General features: G+C 49.6%; 1 protein-coding gene across 17 annotated transcripts in view; it reads right to left on the reverse strand.

The window, feature by feature from the left end:
* The window catches only part of EHMT1 (euchromatic histone lysine methyltransferase 1), a 230,745-nt gene that overhangs the window by 25,648 nt on the left and 184,213 nt on the right, over positions 1-20,884 (reverse strand). For 16 of the 17 annotated variants that reach the window (XM_063636698.1, XM_063636694.1, XM_055270152.2 and 13 more), the window contains 3 exons: positions 19,350-19,472; positions 11,068-11,169; positions 9,212-9,316 (listed from right to left, as the gene is read on the reverse strand). In XM_063636698.1, the coding sequence (XP_063492768.1) occupies positions 9,212-9,316; positions 11,068-11,169; positions 19,350-19,472 (330 nt within the window). Of the gene's footprint in view, positions 1-9,211; positions 9,317-11,067; positions 11,170-17,918; positions 18,267-19,349; positions 19,473-20,884 lie in introns of those variants that run through there. The other variant, XM_055270158.2, reaches the window with a different exon arrangement.

The raw sequence follows: 20,884 nt of genomic DNA on the forward strand, positions 1-20,884 counted from the left end.
CTGGCGTCTGGGAGCGCCGGCTGCAGCCCCCTTCCCCTCGGGAATCGTCAGCGATCTTCCCAGAAGCCATAAACCAAGCCCTGCCTGACTGTCCGCTTTGCTGCGGGGGCTGAGGAGGCTCGGGGCCCAAGGCAGACCCCTGCAGGGGTGCGGTCTCCACCCCGCAGGCTCTGCTTCCATTTGAGCTCTACACCGCCTCCCTACGAGGGCGCAGGGCCGCTGCCACATCCCAGGGACTGGCTCTGCAGGTCGGCAGGGTCACCCCCAAGAGAGAAGGACGCGGGCTCTTCTGAGACACCCTTGTGCTTTCACGCAGTCCCCCTCCCGACTCCACACCGTGCGGCACCGTCAACCTTTCCAGCTCAGTGAAGGCGAAGAAAAAAGCAGAACAGAAACCGAGTGGCATGGTCTCCGGTATCTTCATCCACAAACGGCCAGCCCCAGGCATGGGCTTCACTGTTCCCTTGACTTCTAAAAGAGAAAACTAAAAGCGAACTCCGTGTGTCCGCCTCAGTGCATTTCCTGAAGAGCCTCTGCCGCTCTGCGGCTCTTCCGCCCCTCTGCTCTGTTTCTGGCTTCCCTCCTCCATACATCGAGAGCTCCTTGAACAAAAGGCTGCTTGCTTAGGGGCCTCTTTTCTTTTTCCTTTATCAGAATGATTTATGATTTTATAACCAGAATTACATTTTTATTTTTTTTTTAGAGGCGGAGTCTCACTCCGTCACCCAGGCTGGAATGCAATTGGCACAATCTCGGTTCACTGCAACCTCTGCCTCTGGGGTTCAAGCGATTCTCGTGCCTTAGCCTCCCCAGTAGCTGGGATAACAGGTGCATGCTACCAGGCCCAGCTAATCATTTTGTATTTTTAGTAGAGTCGGGGTTTCACCATGTTGCCCAGGCTGGTCTCAAACTCCTGACCTCAAGTGATCTGCCACCACGCCCCGCCCCAGAATTACATTTTTGAGAGCTTCCAGTTCACCTAAGATACTTCCACTCTGGGACTGTTCAAACGCCCAGCCTTTCTGAAGTTGGCTGAGTTACAACAAGCCTGGCCTACACCTGGTGAGCAACCGCACTCCTGAAACGATGGGGTGATACAGACCAGAACAGGTTTACCTTCCCACCTAAAAGAACCAGAAGAGTAAAACAAAACAGTCAAAACCTATGACCACGGCTGTCAAGACACCAGACACCAGGCAGGGAAGGACCGTGCCCCTGAGAGGTGGAGTCTGTGAGGGAGCCCGCGGCTGCCCAGCTCACTGCCACCAGAGCTCCAACCACGGCGCAGGGGGTAGCCAGGCAGGGCCCCCAGATGCTCAGACAGAAAACAGAGCTCCAAGAGAGGTTCCAGAGATCTGTGCACTTCCACCTGAGTCATCCGGCAGGATGCTAGTGGCCACGAGCCTGTTGAGAACGTGCACTCAAAGCCGGGACCTTTCCCCACAGCCAGGCAGGCCACACTCTCCATCCACAGGCTGTGGGCTGGAGGACAATGGACGGACCTGCCTCAGTGGCTCTAGACCCACCTAACAAACCTGAAAAGCAAAATCCAACATGATCTGACTGGTTTCAAGTGACTTAGCTGAGTTCCAGAACAAAGTTCAAGAACATTCACAGGAAGAAGAGTCCCTAGCATCATACGAGTTTTGTAAAACCCACCCACATCCTGGCATCGGCTACAGGTTACCAGACGTGCAAAGGGGCAGGAAACATGACCCACAATGGGGAGAAAAACCCAGTCATCAAAAAGCCCAGCTTTGACACAGATGCTGGATTAGCAAACAAGGTCATTAAAGCCATTGGTGGGCTGGGTGCGGTGGCTCACACTTGTGATCCCAGCACTTTGGGAGGCCTTGGTGGGGGGATCACTTAAGGTCAGGAGTTCGAGACTAGCCTGGGCAACGTGGTGAAACCCTGCCTCTACTAAAAATACAAAACTTAGCCAGGCGTGGTGGTGCGCGCCTGTAATCCCAGCTACTCGCGAGGCTGAGGCAGGCGAATCGCTTGAACCCGGGAGGCAGAGGTTACAGTGGGTCGAGATTGTGGCACTGCACTCCAGCCTGGGCAAAAGAGTGAAACTCTGTCTTAAAATAAATAAATAAAATAAATAAATAAATAAATAAATAAATAAATAAGTAAATAAAGCTATTGGTATAGCCTGTATTCTATAGGTTTGAAAGTTAAGTAGAAACATGTTAGGAAATGTTTGAAAGACTCCAACAAAACTTTTAGAGCTGAAAACGACAATGCCTAGAATGTAGGCACACACAGACCAGATGAGCTCCACAGCATCACGTGCGGAAGACAAGACGAGTGGACTGGAAGACAAACCAACAAAAACCTGCTCAACTGAAACATGGAGGGAAAGAATAATAATCTAAAAATGGAAAAGAGCACCAGTGAGCTGTGGAACCACTCTGAGAACTCCTACATACACAGCTGGAATACTGGAAAGCATGGTGGGCAGAAAACATTATTTGAAGAAATAACGACTGAAAAATTTCCAAATTTGTTAAAAACCCTAAACCCACAGATCCAAGAAGCTCAATGAACCCTAAGTGCACACACACAAAATAACACCAAGGCACATCAGTAATCAAATTGCTTTACAGATAAACTAAGGCTTAGAGGAAAATCCAATTGCTAAAACCAAGAGATACAGAAAAAACATTTTAAAAGCAGCCATATAAAAAAGACACATTATACACAGATAAATAACTGCAGTGGCGGTGGATTTCTCACTGCAAACACTGCAGGTGAGAACCCAGGGAAACCACCATTTAAAGCATTGGAAGAAATAACTATGCATCCAAAATTCTAAGAATATCTTTCAAAAATGAAAGCAAAATAAGGACTTTCCAGGCATTAAAGAGCTGCAAGAGGGCCGGGCACAGTGGCTTACGCCCGTAATCCCAGCACTTTGGGAGTCCGAGGCAGGCGGATCACGAGGTCAGGAGTTTGAGACCAGCCTGGCCAACATGGTGAAACCCCGTCTCTACTAAAAATACAAAAATTAGCCAGGCATGGTGGCTCGTGCCTGTAATCCCAGCTACTCAGGAGGCTGAGGCATGAGAATAGCTCGAACCTGGGAGGCGGAGGTTACAGTAAGCCAAGATCGTGCCACTGCATTCCAGCCTGGGCAATGGAGCAAGACTCCATCTTAAAAAAAAAAAAAAAAAAAAAAAAAAAAGACCACTGACTGTTTAAACAGGATAACCATATGGCTATTATGGTGTTCAGAACATACATATATGTAAAATATAAGAGAATAGCAGTATCAAGTTTGGGAGAAGAAAAATGATTTTGCAAGACCTACTGTGAAGCTACATCAGTCAAACAAGGACAGTACTTGCCTAAAGGCAGATACGTAGATCAATGCATCAAAAGAGAGGGCCCTGGAGCTGACACACACGTGGACGACTGACTTTACACACATGTAGACAACTGACGCTGATATGTGGACAACTGGCTCACACATGTGGATGACTGATACATATGGGGACAACTGACATGGACGACTAACTCATACATGTGGATGACAGACTCACACACACGCAGATGACTGACTCATACATGCAGATGACTGACTCATACATGCAGATGACTGACCCTCATGTGTAGACAACTGACACACATGTGGACTGACACATATGGATGACTGACAGACATGCAGATGACTGACTCACACGTGGACGACTCACATGTGGACAAATGACACATGCAGATGATGGACTCACACATGCAGATGACAGACTCACACACATGCCGATGACCGACTCACACATGCAGACTGACTCTCACATGTGGATGACTGACATGTGGACTGACACATGTGGACGACTGACAGACATGCAGATGACTGACTCACACATGGACAACTGACACATGTGGACTCACACATGCAGATGACTGACTCATACATGGACGACTGACTCATACATGGATGACTGACAGACATGCAAATGACTGACACATGTGGACTGACACATGGGTAACTGACTCACACATATAGACAACTGGCTTTTGGCAATGGTACAGAGTCAATTCTATGTAGAAAGAATGGTTTTCTCAACAAATGGCACTGAACTAGGCATCCACAAGCAAAAAAGAAAAAAAGTTCAATCCATACCTCACACCATATACAAAAGTCAACTATAATAAAACACAGACCTAAATGTAAACCCCCAAACCATAAAACTCATATAAGAAAATGTGGGAGAATATCTTTGGGTTCTCAGATTAGGCAGTGATGTCTTAAACAGAATGCCAAAAACAGGATCCAGTTAAAAAAAAAGAAAAATGTTGATAAACCAAACTTTATAAAAACTTTTAAAATTCTGCACTTCCAAAGACAGATCTGTAAACCATATATCTGATAAAGGACTTATATCCAGAACATAAACTCTCAAAACTCCAGAATACCCAATAATAAGCAAGAGAAATATTTGAACAGACCCTTCATTAAAAAAGATATATGGATCATAGATAAGCCCATAAAAAGATGCTTAACATCAACTGTCATTAGAGAAATGAAAATGAAATGAACTGAAAACTAAAACCACAACAAGATATCACTACACACCTACTAAAATGGATAAAATTTAAAGACTGACCATGCTAAGTGTTGGGAAGGATGCAGAGGAACCAGGACTGTCTGATATGGATTGGCTCCTTGTCCCCACCCAAATCTTGTCTTGAATTGTAATCCCCATTTGTCAAGGGAGGGACCTGATTGGATTATGGGGGTGGGTCCCCCATGCTGTTCTCATGTGAGTGAGTTCTCACAAGAGCTGGTTTTGAAGTGTGGTACAGCGCTCCTCAATCTCTCTCTCCTGCCACCATGTAAGATGTGCTTTGCTTCTCCTTCACCTTCTGCCATGATTGTTGTTTCCCCAGGACCCCCCAGCCATGCTGAACTGTGAGTCAATTAAACCTCTTTTGTTTATAAATTACACAGTCTTAGGTAGAACCCTGATAGCAGTGTGAGAACGGATGAATGCACTCTCATACACTAGAGATGGTACAATCACTTGGAAAGCAGTTTGGCAGTTTTTTGTTTTTTTTTTAATTTTTGAGACAAGCTGGGGTGCAGTGGTGCGATCTCAGCTTACTGCAGCCTTGACCTCCTGGGCTCAAGCAATCCTCCCACCTTAGCCTCCCGAGTACCTGGGACCACAGGTGTGTGTCACCATGCCCGGCTACTGGCAGTCTCTGAAAATGTTAAACCTAGACACCTGTCATATGTTCTAACCATTCTACTCCCAGGGGTTTAACCAAGAAAAATGAAGGCATGAATATTCACAGCATCTCTCTTAGTAACCACCAAAAATCAGAAACAACCTAAATGTCCACTGACAGCTGAAGGGTAAATGGACACATTCACACAATGGGCACTTCAGGCAGCGAAAATGGGGATCTCGGCTTAAAGACTCGAAGGAAAGCCGCCCATGGTGAGAGCCCTTTTCTATAAAACCGAGACATGCAGACAACAGAAAGCCCAGCAATGGGTGGCAGGGGTGGGCTGGGCATGGCTGTGAAGCGCGGAGGATCACCTGAAGATCATCAGGGCATGAGGGAGGACCGGGCTCACTCTTCTTTTTTTTTTTTTTTTTTTTTTTTGAGACGGAGTCTCGCTCTGTCGCCCAGGCTGGAGTGCAGTGGCACAATCTCGGCTCACTGCAAGCTCCGCCTCCCAGGTTCACGCCATTCTCCTGCCTCAGCCTCTCCGAGTAGCTGGGACTACAGGCGCCCGCCACCACGCCCGGCTAATTTTTTGTATTTTTAGTAGAGACGGGGTTTCACCGTGGTCTCGATCTCCTGACCTCGTGATCCGCCCGCCTCGGCCTCCCAAAGTGCTGGGATTACAAGCGTGAGCCACCGCGCCCAGCCAAGACCGGGCTCACTCTTCTGACAGCAACGATGGCTTCTGGGTGAAAATTCACCCAAGTGTGTACTTTGAATATATGCAGCCTATCTATTATACAGCAATAAGGTGGTTAAATTAATGAAGTGTTTCATTGTATAAATAACAAACTTGAAATTTAATCAATGCTTCCATTCCGGGGGAACAGCCACCAGCATCAGAAAGCTAACAGCTCTGACACCCGGACAGGCTGCAAGCTGCCCAGGCACGCAGGCCGACCAGCCACACTAGGGCTGCCTTCCCTGCCACGTGGTCTCTGGAGACGGTGGCTGAGGCAGCCCCACCTGGGGGTGGCCTCTGACTTGTTCTCTGCCTTTGCTTCCCTCCTCTCTTCCTCTAAGGTACCCGCCATAGCCTTCCGCCAGCTCAGGGCTCTGCCTCTGCTTCCCTCTTCTCTTCCTTCTGCCGGCTCAGGGCTCCTCTCTCCATGGTGCCATCATCCTAACCCCCAGCGGGAAAGAACTCCGGTGGAATGAGGTAGAAACCCCCTGGATACAGCCATGGAAGCCCTGCAGCCCACGGAGGAGGCACGGCAGCTCAGGACCAGTCACTCCAGAGAGGCCTGCCTGCCTGCAGGGAGGCGGCGGGTGCCCACAGCCAGTGGTCCCTGTTTCTAGGTGGGAGGTGGGGTCTGCTTACATGCAGGGAGGGGTTCCAAATGAAGACTCCCCCGTGCCAACAATGAATGGCAAGTGCCCGTGCCCACACTGTTCTCAGGCTCTGAGAGGAAGTGTCAACTCTCCCTCCTCAGACGCCAGGCTTCAGCACACTGGAGATTTAATAGTGTGCTTTTAGAAATCTTCTTTTTCTGTGTCAAATCTTCTTTCTTATTATCAATTTAATGGGTTTATTTGTGGCTGGACTTCCCATTTCTGGCTTTTGAGCCCTCTGTGAAGGTGGACACAGCTGTGCGGGCTGCAGCACCTCCCATTTCTGGCCTCTGAGCCCTCTGTGAAGGTGGACACAGCTCTGCGGGCTGCAGCACCTCCCATTTCTGGCTTCTGGCGCCCTCTGTGAAGGTGGACACAGCTCTGCGGGCTGCAGCACCTCCCATTTCTGGCTTTTGAGCCCTCTGTGAAGGTGGACACAGCTGTGCGGGCTGCAGCACCTCCCATTTCTGGCTTCTGAGCCCTCTGTGAAGGTGGACACAGCTCTGTGGGCTGCAGCACCTCCCATTTCTGGCTTTTGAGTCTTCTGTGAAGGTGGACACAGCTGTGCGGGCTGCAGCACCTCCCATTTCTGGCTTCTGGCGCCCTCTGTGAAGGTGGACACAGCTGTGCGGGCTGCAGCACCTCCCATTTCTGGCCTCTGAGCCCTCTGTGAAGGTGGACACAGCTGTGCGGGCTGCAGCACCTCCCATTTCTGGCCTCTGAGCCCTCTGTGAAGGTGGACACAGCTGTGTGGGCTGCAGCACCTCCCATTTCTGGCCTCTGAGCCCTCTGTGAAGGTGGACACAGCTGTGCGGGTTGCAGCACCTCCCATTTCTGGCCTCTGAGCCCTCTGTGAAGGTGGACACAGCTGTGCGGGCTGCAGCACCTCCCATTTCTGGCCTCTGAGCCCTCTGTGAAGGTGGACACAGCTGTGCGGGCTGCAGCACCTCCCATTTCTGGCCTCTGAGCCCTCTGTGAAGGTGGACACAGCTGTACGGGCTGCAGCACCTCCCATTTCTGGCCTCTGAGCCCTCTGTGAAGGTGGACACAGCTGTGCGGGCTGCAGCACCTCCCATTTCTGCCTTCTGAGCCCTCTGTGAAGGTGGACACAGCTCTGCGGGCTGCAGCATGTCTATGCCCGTCTTGGGAGGTGACCAGAGGACCCCCTCGCCCCTTGCTGTCATGCCCAGTGCCAGCCGAGCCCCCTGGCAGCCCCACTGGTTCTCTGGGTCCCTGAAGATCTTCTAGTGAACACCCTTTTGAGTTAATCAGTCACCTGCTGCCACTCTCAGGCTGAAGGAGCCACCCCAGGACTAGGGAGTCCTCTTACCTCAGCTCCAAACTCTATTTTCTGAGCAAACAAATGGGTCTTACAAAACTAATTGTCACTGAAGCATCTTAAATCACATCCTAGAAAACCGTGGTATGACAAATGATTCACTTTTCTTTCCTTTGTTTCAAAGAGAGAGCCAGGGGCCAGGCGTGGTGGCTCATGCCTGTAATCCTTTGGGAGGATGAGGTGGGCAGATCACCTGAGGTCAAGAGTTCAAGACCAGCCTGGCCAACATGGCTAAACCGTCTCTACTAAAACTACAAAAATTGGCCGGGCGTGGTGGCTCACATCTGTAATCCCAGCACCATGGGAGGCTGAAGCAGGCCGATCACCCGAGGTCAGGAGTCCAAGACTAGTCTGGCCAACATGGTAAAACCCCGTCTCTACTAAAAATACAAAAATTAGCCAGGCGTGGCAGTGGGCGCCTGTAATCCCAACTACTCCGGAGGCTGAGGCAGGAGAATCACTTGAACCCGGGAGGCGGAGGTTGCAGTGAGCTGAGATCACACCACTGCACTCCAGCCTGGGTGACAGAGCGAGAATCCATCTCAAAAACAAACAAATAAAAAATACAAAAATTAGCCAGGCATGGTGGCACACACCTGTAATCCCAGCTACTGGGGAGGCGGAGGCATGAGAATCACTTGAACCCAGGAGGCAGAGGTTGCAGTGAACCAAGATTGCGCCACTGCACTCTAGCCTGGGCGACAGACCGAGACTCCATCCATAAAAACAAAAACAAAAACAAAAACAAAGGGAGAGCCAGAGGTGCTATGGCACCCGCACGAGGGTCAGTAGCCTCAGGCCCAGGCACAGCCCCATGAGGCAGCAGGAGGGAGAGCAGGGCAGTGCAGCGCCCTCTGAACCTGCAGATCCCTAGAGGGTGGCCTCTGCTGGGACCTCACACCCCCATCTGCATCCGGCACAGGGCAGCCACACACCCCCCATCTGCATCCGGCACAGGACAGCCACAGCACAGCGCCGGGCCGATGCTGCCACACACCCCCCATCTGCATCCGGCACAGGGCAGCCACAGCACAGCGCCGGGCCGATGCTGCCACACACCCCCTATCTGCATCCGGCACAGGGCAGCCACAGCACAGCGCCGGGCCGATGCTGCCACACACCCCCCATCTGCATCCGGCACAGGGCAGCCATAGCACAGCACCGGGCCGATGTTGTCACAGGAAGAGGTCAAAGCCGCCACCAGGTGCCAGAGTTCTGCTTTTGAGAAAAGAACCTTCTGGGGAAGGAGGTCCCCACCCCTCCAGGACACTGCTCCCGGGGAGGGTATGACAAACTTACGTTGTCCCGGATGTTGATGTCAGAGCCCTTGGACAGCAGCAGCTTCACGAGGTCCACGTGCTTGTACTCCGTGGCCCAGATCATGGGTGTCCAGCCTCCGTCATCCTGCCAGGGAAGAGAACAAAGCTGTCATCGCTCCAGAGACCAGCAACCGCCAGAGCAATGAGGACTCCCACGCTGAGGTCTCTGCACCTCCCAGGTACCACGCCCCTCGTGCATGCGTCTCACTCAGGACCTGAACGCAACCCTCAGAGGCCACAGTTCTTCCTCAGAGCACGGCCCAGGTAGCTCCACAAGTGCAGGGTGAAGGCAGAACCAGGACTGGGCCAGGCCCAACCACCCCGCCCAACATGCCCTGTGCTGTTGGCCTTGCCCGCTCCCAGTTGGGCACCACTCACTGGGGATGCACCAACACAGCTGCATGCACCAAGTCTAATGGCACACACAGGGGAGCTGAAACTTCGTAAGCTCAGGCCAGACCCGGAGAGCACCAGCAGCCTTGGCTGGCGGGAAGCCTGGGCTGTAGCAGGCTCTGCTCCTCCTTCAGCTTCCAATGGTGGCTCCACGCAGGAGAGCCAGGGACCCTATCAGAGCAGCAGCTGGGAACTGTGGATGGGAGACGGACAGGTGGACAGAGACAGATGCCCCTGCCTCCTCCTGGGCTGATCAGCTCTGCGGCTCCTGCCACTCCTGAGACCAGTCAGTGGGCCTGGGTGATTTTCTTTAAGCCAGAAAAAGGCAACTTTTCTGAAAATGAGGGTCATATGGCCAATTCCTACTCTGATGGCAAAAGACTCAGCCTCTTCCCCAGCACCCCTCAAAGGACCTGCACATCTCAGTGTCACAGACACAGCAGCCTCCACAATTAAAGCTACCTCTCCCCTGCGGTCGACGTCAGCACCACCACAGGCACTGGGAACACAGCAGGGACAGCAGAGCGCAGCCTCCCAGAGCCCAGGCCCCCTGCTCAATGGATGAGGGTACAACGTCAGAGAGAAGAGGTCAGGGCATGCTTCAGACGCAGTGACCAGGCAGGGGCTCCGGCCTCTGGACGCTCAGGGCAAAGGCAAGAGTATGGGCTTTTGAGCACATCACAGGCGCTGCTGCTTCCAGCCCATGGGGATACTGCCACGGCCAAGAGGGCACAGAAGCTGGGCGTCAACAACTGGGTGGGCAACCACTGGGCTAAAAAAAGACTTGGACCAAGCCCCCTGAAGGAAGGAGTGAGAGAAAGCGTGAGGATGGCACTTATCCCAGAGCTGTGGGTCCATGCAGGAGGGACCCCCCAGTGCGTGGTGAGCAGCCTCGATCCATGCAGGAGGGACCCCCAGTGCATGCTGAGCTGAGCAGCCTCAAAGCCTGCCCTTCTTTGATCTCCCCAGTCATTCACTCGTGAGGCAGGTGGCCTCTGTGTGTGAGGCACCGCAGATCAGCACACATGCACGGCAAACCCTGCCCCGTGGCGCTGGCTGTGGGGTAGAGACGGACAATGAGCAGGAAGGAAGACGGGTGCCATGGAGGGAGGCCAGTGACACCTCCCTCAAATGGTGATATCTAGACGCAGCTGATGGAGAGCAAGGGGAGGAGCCTCCAGCCAGACACAGTGCAGAGCCTGCCCTGCTGTGAGCATTCACAGCAGGCCAGGGGAGAAGGGGACAGGGAGGAGACAAGGCATCCAGGGCCCAAGGGCTTGAGCTAGCCCTGTGCGTGGAAGGGGACGCCGTGGAGGGCCCAAGCTGGCCCTGTGCGTGGGATGGGACACCGTGGAGAATGGGGATGGGACCAGGAGCTGCAGAACAGTGACTTTCCATAGCCAGTCCGCATGGTGTGCTGCTAAGGGGAGGGGGTGGCTGTACCTGACAGTTGACGTCCATCTGTCCATTTGAAAGCAGGTACTGGACCACTTCGTAGTGGCCTTTCTTGGCAGCCAGATGCAAACACGTAGAGCCCTCTGCGTCCTGCAACAGAAATGCCACTTAGTCAAAGAATCCATACCTGTGATCCTGGTGTGCCAGCCCTGAGTGCGGGATCCAGGAGAACCCAGTGTCCACCATGCGGGTGGGGTACTGTCCTACTCAAATGACAAGGAAACCCAGGCTGAGGCCGTGGGGTCGTTTCCTAAGAGAACAGCCGAGGTCCAAGCCCTGTGTGCAGCCCCCTGCGGCCCCATGAGTGGTTGGTCGCCTGGCACCGTGAAGATGGTGTGAATGATTCAGTAATAGTTCTCCATGTACCACAGAACTTAAAATAATAGATGGCAAAAGCGGGAACACAAAGAGCGCCAGGCCCACCCCACGGCCTCGGAAATGCCACAGGCTCTGCCCTCCTCTTGCTTCCTTTGCTGCTGGACGCAGTTTTTTTTTTTTCTTTCTCTCCTTTTTGAGACGGGGTCTTGCTGTATCGCCCAGGCTGGAGTGCAGTGGTGCGATCACAGCTCACCACAGCCTCTGATTCCCATGCTCAAGTGACCCTCCTGCCTCAGCCTCCCACGTAGCTGGGACTACAGGTGTGCACCACCATGCCTGGCTAATGTATTTTTTTCTTTCCTAGAGACAGGGTCTTGCTATACTGTCTAGGCTATTTTTGAACTCCTGGCCCCAGGCAATCCTCCCACTTTGGTCTGGGAGTCGTAGGCAACATAACTGGGATTACAGTGCTGGGATTACAGGCGTGAGCCACCACGCCCAGCTTGGGAACACCTTCTCATTTCCTTTCAGCTCTGTTTCCCTGAGGAGACCAAATAGATCACACCGATCAAACCATCTCAAAGGAAAACAAAGACATGCAAGGTTGGAGGTCAGACCCAGGAAGCTCCAGAAGAGGCAGGGGAGCCGGTGCCGCCCGCACCGCTGTGCCATCCACGCGCCTTACACAGGGTTCTTCCTGCCCCTGCTCCTCGCACAGGCCCGCGGACGCACTCCACCACTTTCTCCCTTCAGGTGTTTGCTTTGCTTTCTCCCCTGTTCCTGTCTCCGTTTAACCATGTTCCTTCATTACCTTCCTCCCCTTATCTCAGTGGAGCCAATGCAGCAGTCGTAGCGTTTCACAGGCATCACTGCACACACTGCTCCCCCAGCTGGTGCTAAATCAGTGCGCTCACTTTCCTCAAGGAAAGCCAGCACACCTGATTCCCACACGGCTAGTGTTCAGAATTGTAATTTTATTATGAATACAAAATGATGCATGGTTGTTAAAGGTCTGCCTTAATTTTCAAGTGTCTTTAATCGCTGGAATAGTGCAGCTGACAATCCCCTAACTGCTGGCAGACTGTCACAGCATTCAGGACAGAAGCAGGTGCACATGGCAGAGACCTTGGGCAAGCACTTCTGAATCAAGCAGGTAAGAGACAGACGCCAGCAAAGGAAGCTTAGTGAAGGAGACCAGCTGTCACAAGAGCAAGACACCAGGCAGGAAGAGGGCAGAGCTGGGAGCGGCAGAGTGGGGGTGAGGGGATTGAGAGTCAGCCAAGGGAACCCCGGGAATAGACAAAGTGAAGGTGGCAAAGAGTGGGGCTGCAGGTGAGGAAAGGCTTCTGTCGGGTTCAGTGACAGCGGCTAGGTGTGAGGTCTGCAGGCACACAAACAGAAGCTCAAGACACTGCAGCCCACCCCCACCCAAGGGACACCCCACACAGCACCTGTCTGCTTTCTTTTCCTGCCTCCTCCCGAGAATCACTATCCTGAATTCGTTACTATCATTCCCATGGATCTCGATACCTTTACTGTATATATCCATAAATGATGTTTTTACACCCTTTTAAATTCTCTAGATCACAGTGTATACTATCTGCAGACACATCACAGACCCTACTGGTGTTAGGCCCTGCTTGCTGGGCAGCCTGCAGTCCCCGTGCCCCACCAGTAAGGACCCTGCCTGTTGCTCCATGTCCCGCCCCTGCCAGTCTTTTCCACCTGTTACGCTGTATGGAATTCAGTAACTGTAAGACGGTCCCTCAGTCCTGTGTTTTTACCTGCTTTTTGGTCATACGCATGTATTTCCTCGTCTGGGAAGTGTACGTTTATGTTCTTTGCCTATTTTTCTGTGTGGTTTAATTTCTTTTTTTTTTTTTGAGACGGAGTCTCACTCTGTCATCCAGGCTGGAGTGCAGTGGTGCAATCTCGGCTCACTGCTAGCGCTGCCTCCCGGGTTCATGTCATTCTCCTGCCTCAGCTTCCTGAGTAGCTGGGACTACAGGTGCCCACCACCACGCCCAGCTAATTTTTTGTATTTTTAGTAGAGACGGGGTTTCACTGTTAGCCAGGATGGTCTCCATCTCCTGACCTCATGATCCACCCGCCTCAGCCTCCCAAAGTGCTGGGATTACAGGCGTGAGCCACCGCACTTGGCCTCATTTGTAGTTCTTTAGATTTTTAGATATTAATCTTTGGCCAATGCGTTGCAAAATCTTCCCCCAGTTTTTAGACTGCCTGTTTGTGTCCTTTGTGACATCTTTTTGAAGAGAAATTCTTAAATTTTAATGCACTTAACTTTGTCAATCATTTTTGTGCTTTTTGGTGTCTTAAAAGACACTTCCCTGTGCTGGAATCACAAAGGCGGCCTCTGTGGTCTTCCAGGATTCGTCATTTGCCTCCCCTCGGACTCACCTGCTCGCCACATGCAAGCGTGCTTCTCCAGCCTGGCTGGCGTCTTCGTGGTGGAGGCAGGAGTGCTGCAGGAAGACATGGCTGGTTCTCACTGTTGATGCTGCCAGACAAACCTCTGCCTTGTAGGATGAGAGCGAGTCTGCAGCATAATTACTGACAGGGTGAGGCTGGAGTCTGTCGCTCTATTTGTTTTCTATTTGTCCCATCTGGTTTTATTCCTGCATTCTACTTGCACAATTTTTCAGTATTACATTTTATTTCCTCTACTAGTTTTTTTTTTTCCAGAAAAGCTGTCTTTGTTTTATTTTCTTGGTGCTTTCTCCAGGGATTACAATATTCGTCTTTATTGGTCTTCTCAGATTAATGTTGTACCACCTCCCACAATAAAATACCTTTACCACAGTGTGATTCCACTCTCACACTGCCCTCCTTTGGGTAGTTATTATCCTATATTTCACAGCAGGTCTTCAATAGTATCATTTCATTCAGTGTTGTTTTGTTATAACATTGATGAGGTTAAAAACAAACAAAAACCACTCCCAGCCGGGGCCACTGTCTGTGGAGTCTGCAGGTCCTCCCGTGTCTGTGTGGGTTTTCTCCGGGTACCTCAATTTCACTCATACCCCAAAGACTCGCGTGTTAGATGAACTGGCATGTCTACGCTGTCCTGGTCTGAGTGAATGTGTGTGTGTGTGTGTGTGTGTGTATGTGAGTGTGTCTGTGTGTGGGTGTGTCTGTTGTGTATGTGAGTATGTGTCTGTATGTGAGAGAGTGTGTGTGTGTGTGTGTGTGTGTGCACCCTGCGATAGGACGGTGTCCTGGCCCAGACTGCTTCCCGCCAGGTGACCTGAGGTGCCAGGATAGGCTCTGTTCACTCGCAACCCTGACCTGGAATAACTGGGTAAATATTTATCGTTTGTATTAATCTTTCTTAAATGTCTGTACAGCTCACATGTATTTCAGTGTTTAATATTAAAAATACTTTGGTCTTGATTTGGAAGCTTGCCGATGTTTTTGTGACCAGGAATATGGCAAAAGAACTTCACTCTTGTTTAGGTCAATCAGTCTGTGGTAAACTGGCTTCAACGCTTGAAGAAGTCGCATGCTCTAAGGACCTGTCAACAGGGTTAAGTGAAGACTTACTGTGCTTCCAAACGTGTCTGAACTCCACCTTATGACATTATTTGAGTTTAAATGACCTCTCACATTTTAGGAAATTTAAATAGAAAAATGTCTTCATATCCGCCATCTGATGCTCCTCATTCGTTCCCAAAGCGCTAAGTTTTCCTCCTGGAAGCTTCAGGATTCCAAGCAAGCTTATCTGCCCTTTGTTTTTTTACCCAAACATGTTTGATTTCACCATCATTCGCTGAAGGATACTTTTACTGGATGTAGGATTCTGGGTTCACATTTTTTTGGCTTTGCTTCTTTCAGCACAATAAAAACTGCCTCCATGGTTTCAGAGGAGAAGCCAGTAATATTTCATAACGTTGTCTCTCTAGATGTAATGTGCTGTTTTTCTCTAGCTTTTTTTCTTTTTTTTCCTTAGAGATGGGGTCTCTGTCGCCTGGGCTAAAGTGCAGTGGTGCTAATCCAGCTCACTGTAGCCTCAAACTCCTGTGCTCAAGCAATGCTCCTGCCTCAGCCTCGAAGGGGCTATGACTACAGGCACATGCCACCACACCCAGCTAATTTTTCATTTCTTACAGAGACGGGGTCTCACTATGTTGTCCAGGCTGATCTCAAACTCCTCACCTCAAGCCATCCTTCTGCCTCAGCCTCTCAAAGCACTAGCATTACAGAAGCAAGCCACTGAACCTGGCCACCTGTTTGCCTATTTTGATCTAGCAATTCTACAGCCAGAAATCTGTCCTAAAGTAGCCTAATGTGCAAACACTTAACTATAAAAATATTTACTGAAGCACTGTTTATAATAAAAATTAAGATAAATATTAAATATTCAAATTTGACTAAAATGATAAAATTATATCATAAATTGATACAGCCATTTAGGTGTTTCACAGAATAATATTTAATGAGAAAATAGTGAAAGTTTAATGTGACATGAGGCAGGAGTTGAATTACTATGAGGAGTGTGATCACTTTGTTGTTGGAAAAATGTGTATTAATATGAAAGACTAAGAATTTAAATGCTGTTATGGTAATATATAACAAAACTTGCCATTTAAAACATTTTGTAGTTTTGTGGCATTACACACATTCACAATCACCACTATTTCCAAAACTTTCTCATTACCCCAAAACAAAGCTCTACAATCATGAGGCAAAATACCATCCCCCGGCCCCAGGGAATCTCCAGTCTACTTTCCGTCTCTATGAATCTCACTACTCTTGATGGCTTCTATCGGTCACATCGTGCAGGATTTGTCCTTGTGTCTGTCTTCTTTCCCTCAGCAGAATGTCCTCAAGGTCCATCCATGCTGTTCATAGGTCAGAATTTCATTACTTTTTATGGCTGAGTAACATCCCATCGTATGGATGGACTGAATGTGCTGATGCAGGCATCTGCTGAGACACCTGGGTTGTTTCTGTCCTTCAGCTACTGTGAACAATGCTGCAGCAAACACTGTTGTATGAAGATCTGTTTGTGTTTCTGGTTTGCATGGCTGTGGCATACACTTAGGAGTGGAGTTGCTATAGATCACAGGGTAATCCTATGCTTAGCGATCTGAGGAACCACCAGACTGGTTTCCACAATGGCTGCAGCGTTTACATCCCCACTAGCAATGCGTGAGAGTTCCGATATTGCCACATCCTCTGAGGCGCGTCTCACCGTGGCTCTGATTTGGCTTTCCTGGTGGCTGGTGATGCTGGACACCTTTTCATGTGGGAATTGGCCCTTGTGGGCCTTCCTTAGAGAGATGGCTATTCAAGCCCTTTCTTTGCCCATTTCTGAATTGGGTTGTTTAATTTTCTGTTGCTGTTGAAAGATACAACCTCTTTATATATTCTGCATAAAAACCTCTTATCGGAGAATTTGCAGATACACTTCCTCATTCTGTAGGTGGTCTTTTCACGCTGTTGGTCGTAATCTTTGATGTACAAAAGTTTATTTATTTTTCCTCATTTTTTTTTTTTTTTTTTTTTGAGATGGAGTCTCGCTCTGTCACCCAGGCTGGAGTGCGGTGGCGCGATCTCGGCTCACTGCAAGCTCCGCCTCCTGGGTTCACGCCATTCTCCTGTCTCAGCCTCTCCGAGTAGCTGGGACTACAGGCGCCCGCCACCACGCCCGGCTAATTTTTTGTATTTTTAGTAGAGACGGGGTTTCACCGTGTTAGCCAGGATGGTCTCGATCTCCTGACCTCGTGATCCGCCCGCCTCGGCCTCCCAAAGTGCTGGGATGACAAGCGTGAGCCACCGCGCCCGGCCTATTTTTCCCCATTTTAAAACCTTTTATTATCTTTACAAACCCTTGGGTTGGGGGCTGACTTTCAACAGATCATAGTGAGGGAGCTGCTCTGCCATGCATGAAACCCCAACCCAGAAGCAGGTCATCTACAGATGGTTTAGTGCCAGGTTCCCTACAAACGTGCATTGCATGACGGGCAAGGGGGTGGCTGTCTTTCCAGCTGCACATCATTTCCCAGGGCCAAACATTTTTAGTTTTAATCAAGTTTGTCTATTTCTTTGATTATGCTTTTGTATCATATCCAAGAAATCGTTGTCAAATCCAGTGTCATAAAGGTTTCCCCCCATGTCTTCTTCAAAGAGTGTTCTGGTTTTAGCTCTTAAGTATGGGCCTTTCATCCATATACATTTTCCGTTTTTCTTTTTTTTTTGAAACAGAGTTTTGCTCTTGTCACCCAGGCTGGAGTGCAGTGGCGTGATCTCAGCTCACTGCAACTTCCGCCTCCCGGGTTCAATCGATTCTCCTGCCTCAGCCTCCCAGGTAGCTGGGATTACAGGCACCCATCACCACGCCCAGCTAATTTTTATATTTTTAGTAGAGACTGGGTTTTACCATGTTGGACAGACTGGTCCTGAATTCCTGACCTCAGGTGATCCACCTGCCTCGGCCTCCCAACGTGCTGGGATTACAGGCGTTTGCCACCACGCCCAGCTGCATTTTCCATTAATTTTTGAATACAGTGTTAGGTGAGGATCCAACCTCACGCTTCTGGATGTGGACATCCAGCTGTCTCAGAACCATCTGTTGAAAAGACAGTCTTTTCCCTATTGAATGGTCTTTGTAACCTTTGCCAAAAATCAGTGACCATATATGCAATCGTTTATTTCTGGGCTTTTTATTTTATTCCATTGGTCTCTATTTCTGTCTTTATGCCAGTCCCACACTGTTTTCATTACTGTGGCCGTATATAGTAAGTTTTGAAATCAGCAATTGTGAGTTCTCCAACTCTGTTCTTTTACAAAATTGTTTGGCTTCTCTGGGTCTCTTGAGACTCCGTATAAACTTTAGAGGTTTTCTGTATCTGTAAAAAAAAAAGCTGTTAGCACCGGGTGTGGTGGCTCATGCTCATAATCCCAGCACCATGGGAGGCTGAGGTGGGTGGATCACCTGAGGTCAGGAGTTTGAGACCAGCCTGGCCAACATGGTGAAACCCCATCTCTACTAAAAATACCAAAAATTAGCCAGGCATGGTGGTGCATGCCTGTAATCTCAGCTACTAGGGAGGCTGAGACAGGAGAATTGCTTGAACCTGGGAGGTGGAGGTTGCAGTGAGCCGAGATTGTGCCACTGCACTCCAACCTGGGTGACAGAGCAAGACTGTCTCAAAAAAACAAAAAAGCTGTTAGGATTTTAGTAAGGACTCCACGGACTCTATAGGCTGTTGGGTGGCACCTGCCATTTTAACCACATTCAGTCTTCTCATCTGTGAACATGGGATGTCTCTATTTATTCAGGTCTTCTTTAATTTGTTTCAGCAATACTTGTTAGTTTTCAACTAACAAATATAAGTCTTTTGTCTTCTTGGTTAAACTTACTCCTAAGTATTTTATTCTTTTTGATGCTACTGTAAATGAAATTGTTTTCTTAATTTCTTTTTTGAATACTTCATTCGAAGTATATAGAAATGCAACCGATTTTTCTGTGTTAATTTTTTATCCTGTTTTGCTGAATTGGTTTTGTTAGCTAACAATATTTTTGTATATTCTTTAGGGTTTTCTACATATAAAAAACATGTCATCTGTGAACAGAGGCAATTTTACTTCTTCCTTTCCAATGTGAATGCCTTTGATTTCTTTTTCTTGCCCAATTGCTCTGGACTGAAGACAGAGTGAGACGATGTACTGTAAGGCAAACACCTTCCGCACGGCAAACCCGTCATTAGCTCACCTGTCTGTTGTGAGGCTCTGTAGAGAGTGAGCGCTCACTAGTGGTTTTTAATAATAAACCAGGTAACCAAAGTGAGATGAAGGAACTATTTCTGGACAACTGGGTCAGTGTGTGAAGGCCCCAAGTCCTGGAGATGTCAGTAAGGATGTCCCTTGCTCAGCTTTCTGAGAAACGTCTACACACACACTAGGATGGTGATTCTGACAGGGGAACATACCTTGGGATCCACCAGGGCCCCGGCCTTGATGAGGTACTTCACTGCTTCCAGATGGTTGTTTTCGGCTGCTTCCATCAACGGGGTCCTCTGGTCTTCTGAGCAAGTGTCAATATTAGCGCCCGCCTAGTGAAACAACAGTTCAGGTGTATGGGAGGGCTGTGACAGTAGCCACCGCCTGGGGATAAGTGACTTACGAGCTTCCACACTCAAAAAAACAGAGCTGCACTGTTTCAGTGACCAACAGCGTCTGAGTTTTCAAAGACATAATTATTCTATTACTATCAAACCTTTAGTCTAAGCAGAATATTTCTGCTAGATTTCATTCCACTTCTAAGGTAATTTGACAGAAAATGTTTATAGCTCAGGAGTGTGACAACACCTTTAGAAATGAGGAGGACGGTGACAACCTTCTAAAGCAGACAAAGAAGGGGAGGGAAGGGCCCCTCAGCAGAGAGGAGGCAGGAGGGAGGTGCCGGTTCACCCAGCCAGGCCACACAGCATCCTCTCGCCGATTTAGTACTCGCCAAAATAAATGGAAAATCCTGATTTCCAGTAGCATGCATTCCAGAACAGTTTCCATTTTTCCGAATAAACGGAGAAACTTGAAAGACCAATTAACTGGCAGGTAAATTTTTCTTGGTCTGAAACTTAAGAAGCCCTCAACTTTAAAACTGGTTGTGTGCTAAAAGCAAATCAGCTGTTTGGCTGTTGAAACCTTTTCTCCATGAGGAAAAACTTCTTAGATGACAAAGACCTAGTATTTCATTTATAAAATAAACATTATGAAAAAACGTTGAAAATAGTATTGTTTTTACTATTAGTAATTAAAAACCAAAAGTAACACAATTAAATAAGGAATGTTTAAACAGCCCTAGAATGGTCTATATGGAAAATGAGGCTAACTCATAATGGCTAAGAGGGGTGGAGAGGCCGGGTGCGGCGGCTCACGCCTGTCATCCGAGCACTTTGGGAGGCCAAGGCAGGTGGAGAGGCCAGGCGTGGCGGCTCACGCCTCTCATCCAGCACTTTGGGAGGCCAAGGCAGGTGGATCACCTGAGGTCAGGCGTTCGAGACCAGCCTGGGCAACAAGAGTGAACTCTGTTTCAAAAAAAAAAAAAAGCCTGCCTTCCTTCCCTCCTTCCTTCCTTCCTTCCTTCCTTCCTTCCTTCCTTCCTTCCTTCCTCCCTCCCTCCCTCCCTCCCTTCCTTCCTTTTCTTTCTCTTTCTTCTTTTCCCTCTCTGGCCCAGGCTGCAATCTACTCGGCTTGCGGCTGCCCGCGCCGCGGACTGCCTGGGTCTGCCGCCGCGCGCCACCGCTGCCTGCCTTTTCTCCTTTCGCGGCAGGCACGCGTTCGCCATCTTGGCCACGCTCGTCGCCAGCTCCTCACGCCGAGTGCTCTGCCCACCTCAGCTTCCCGAGCTACTGGAACTACAGACGGAGTCTCGCTCACCCAGTGCTCGGTGTTGCCCAGGCTGGAGTGCGGTGGCGTGGTCTGGCCTCGCGGCAGCCTCCGCCCCCCAGCCGCCTGCCTTGGC

Source organism: Symphalangus syndactylus, chromosome 3 (assembly GCF_028878055.3).
Source record: "Symphalangus syndactylus isolate Jambi chromosome 3, NHGRI_mSymSyn1-v2.1_pri, whole genome shotgun sequence".
NCBI lineage: Eukaryota > Metazoa > Chordata > Mammalia > Primates > Hylobatidae > Symphalangus > Symphalangus syndactylus.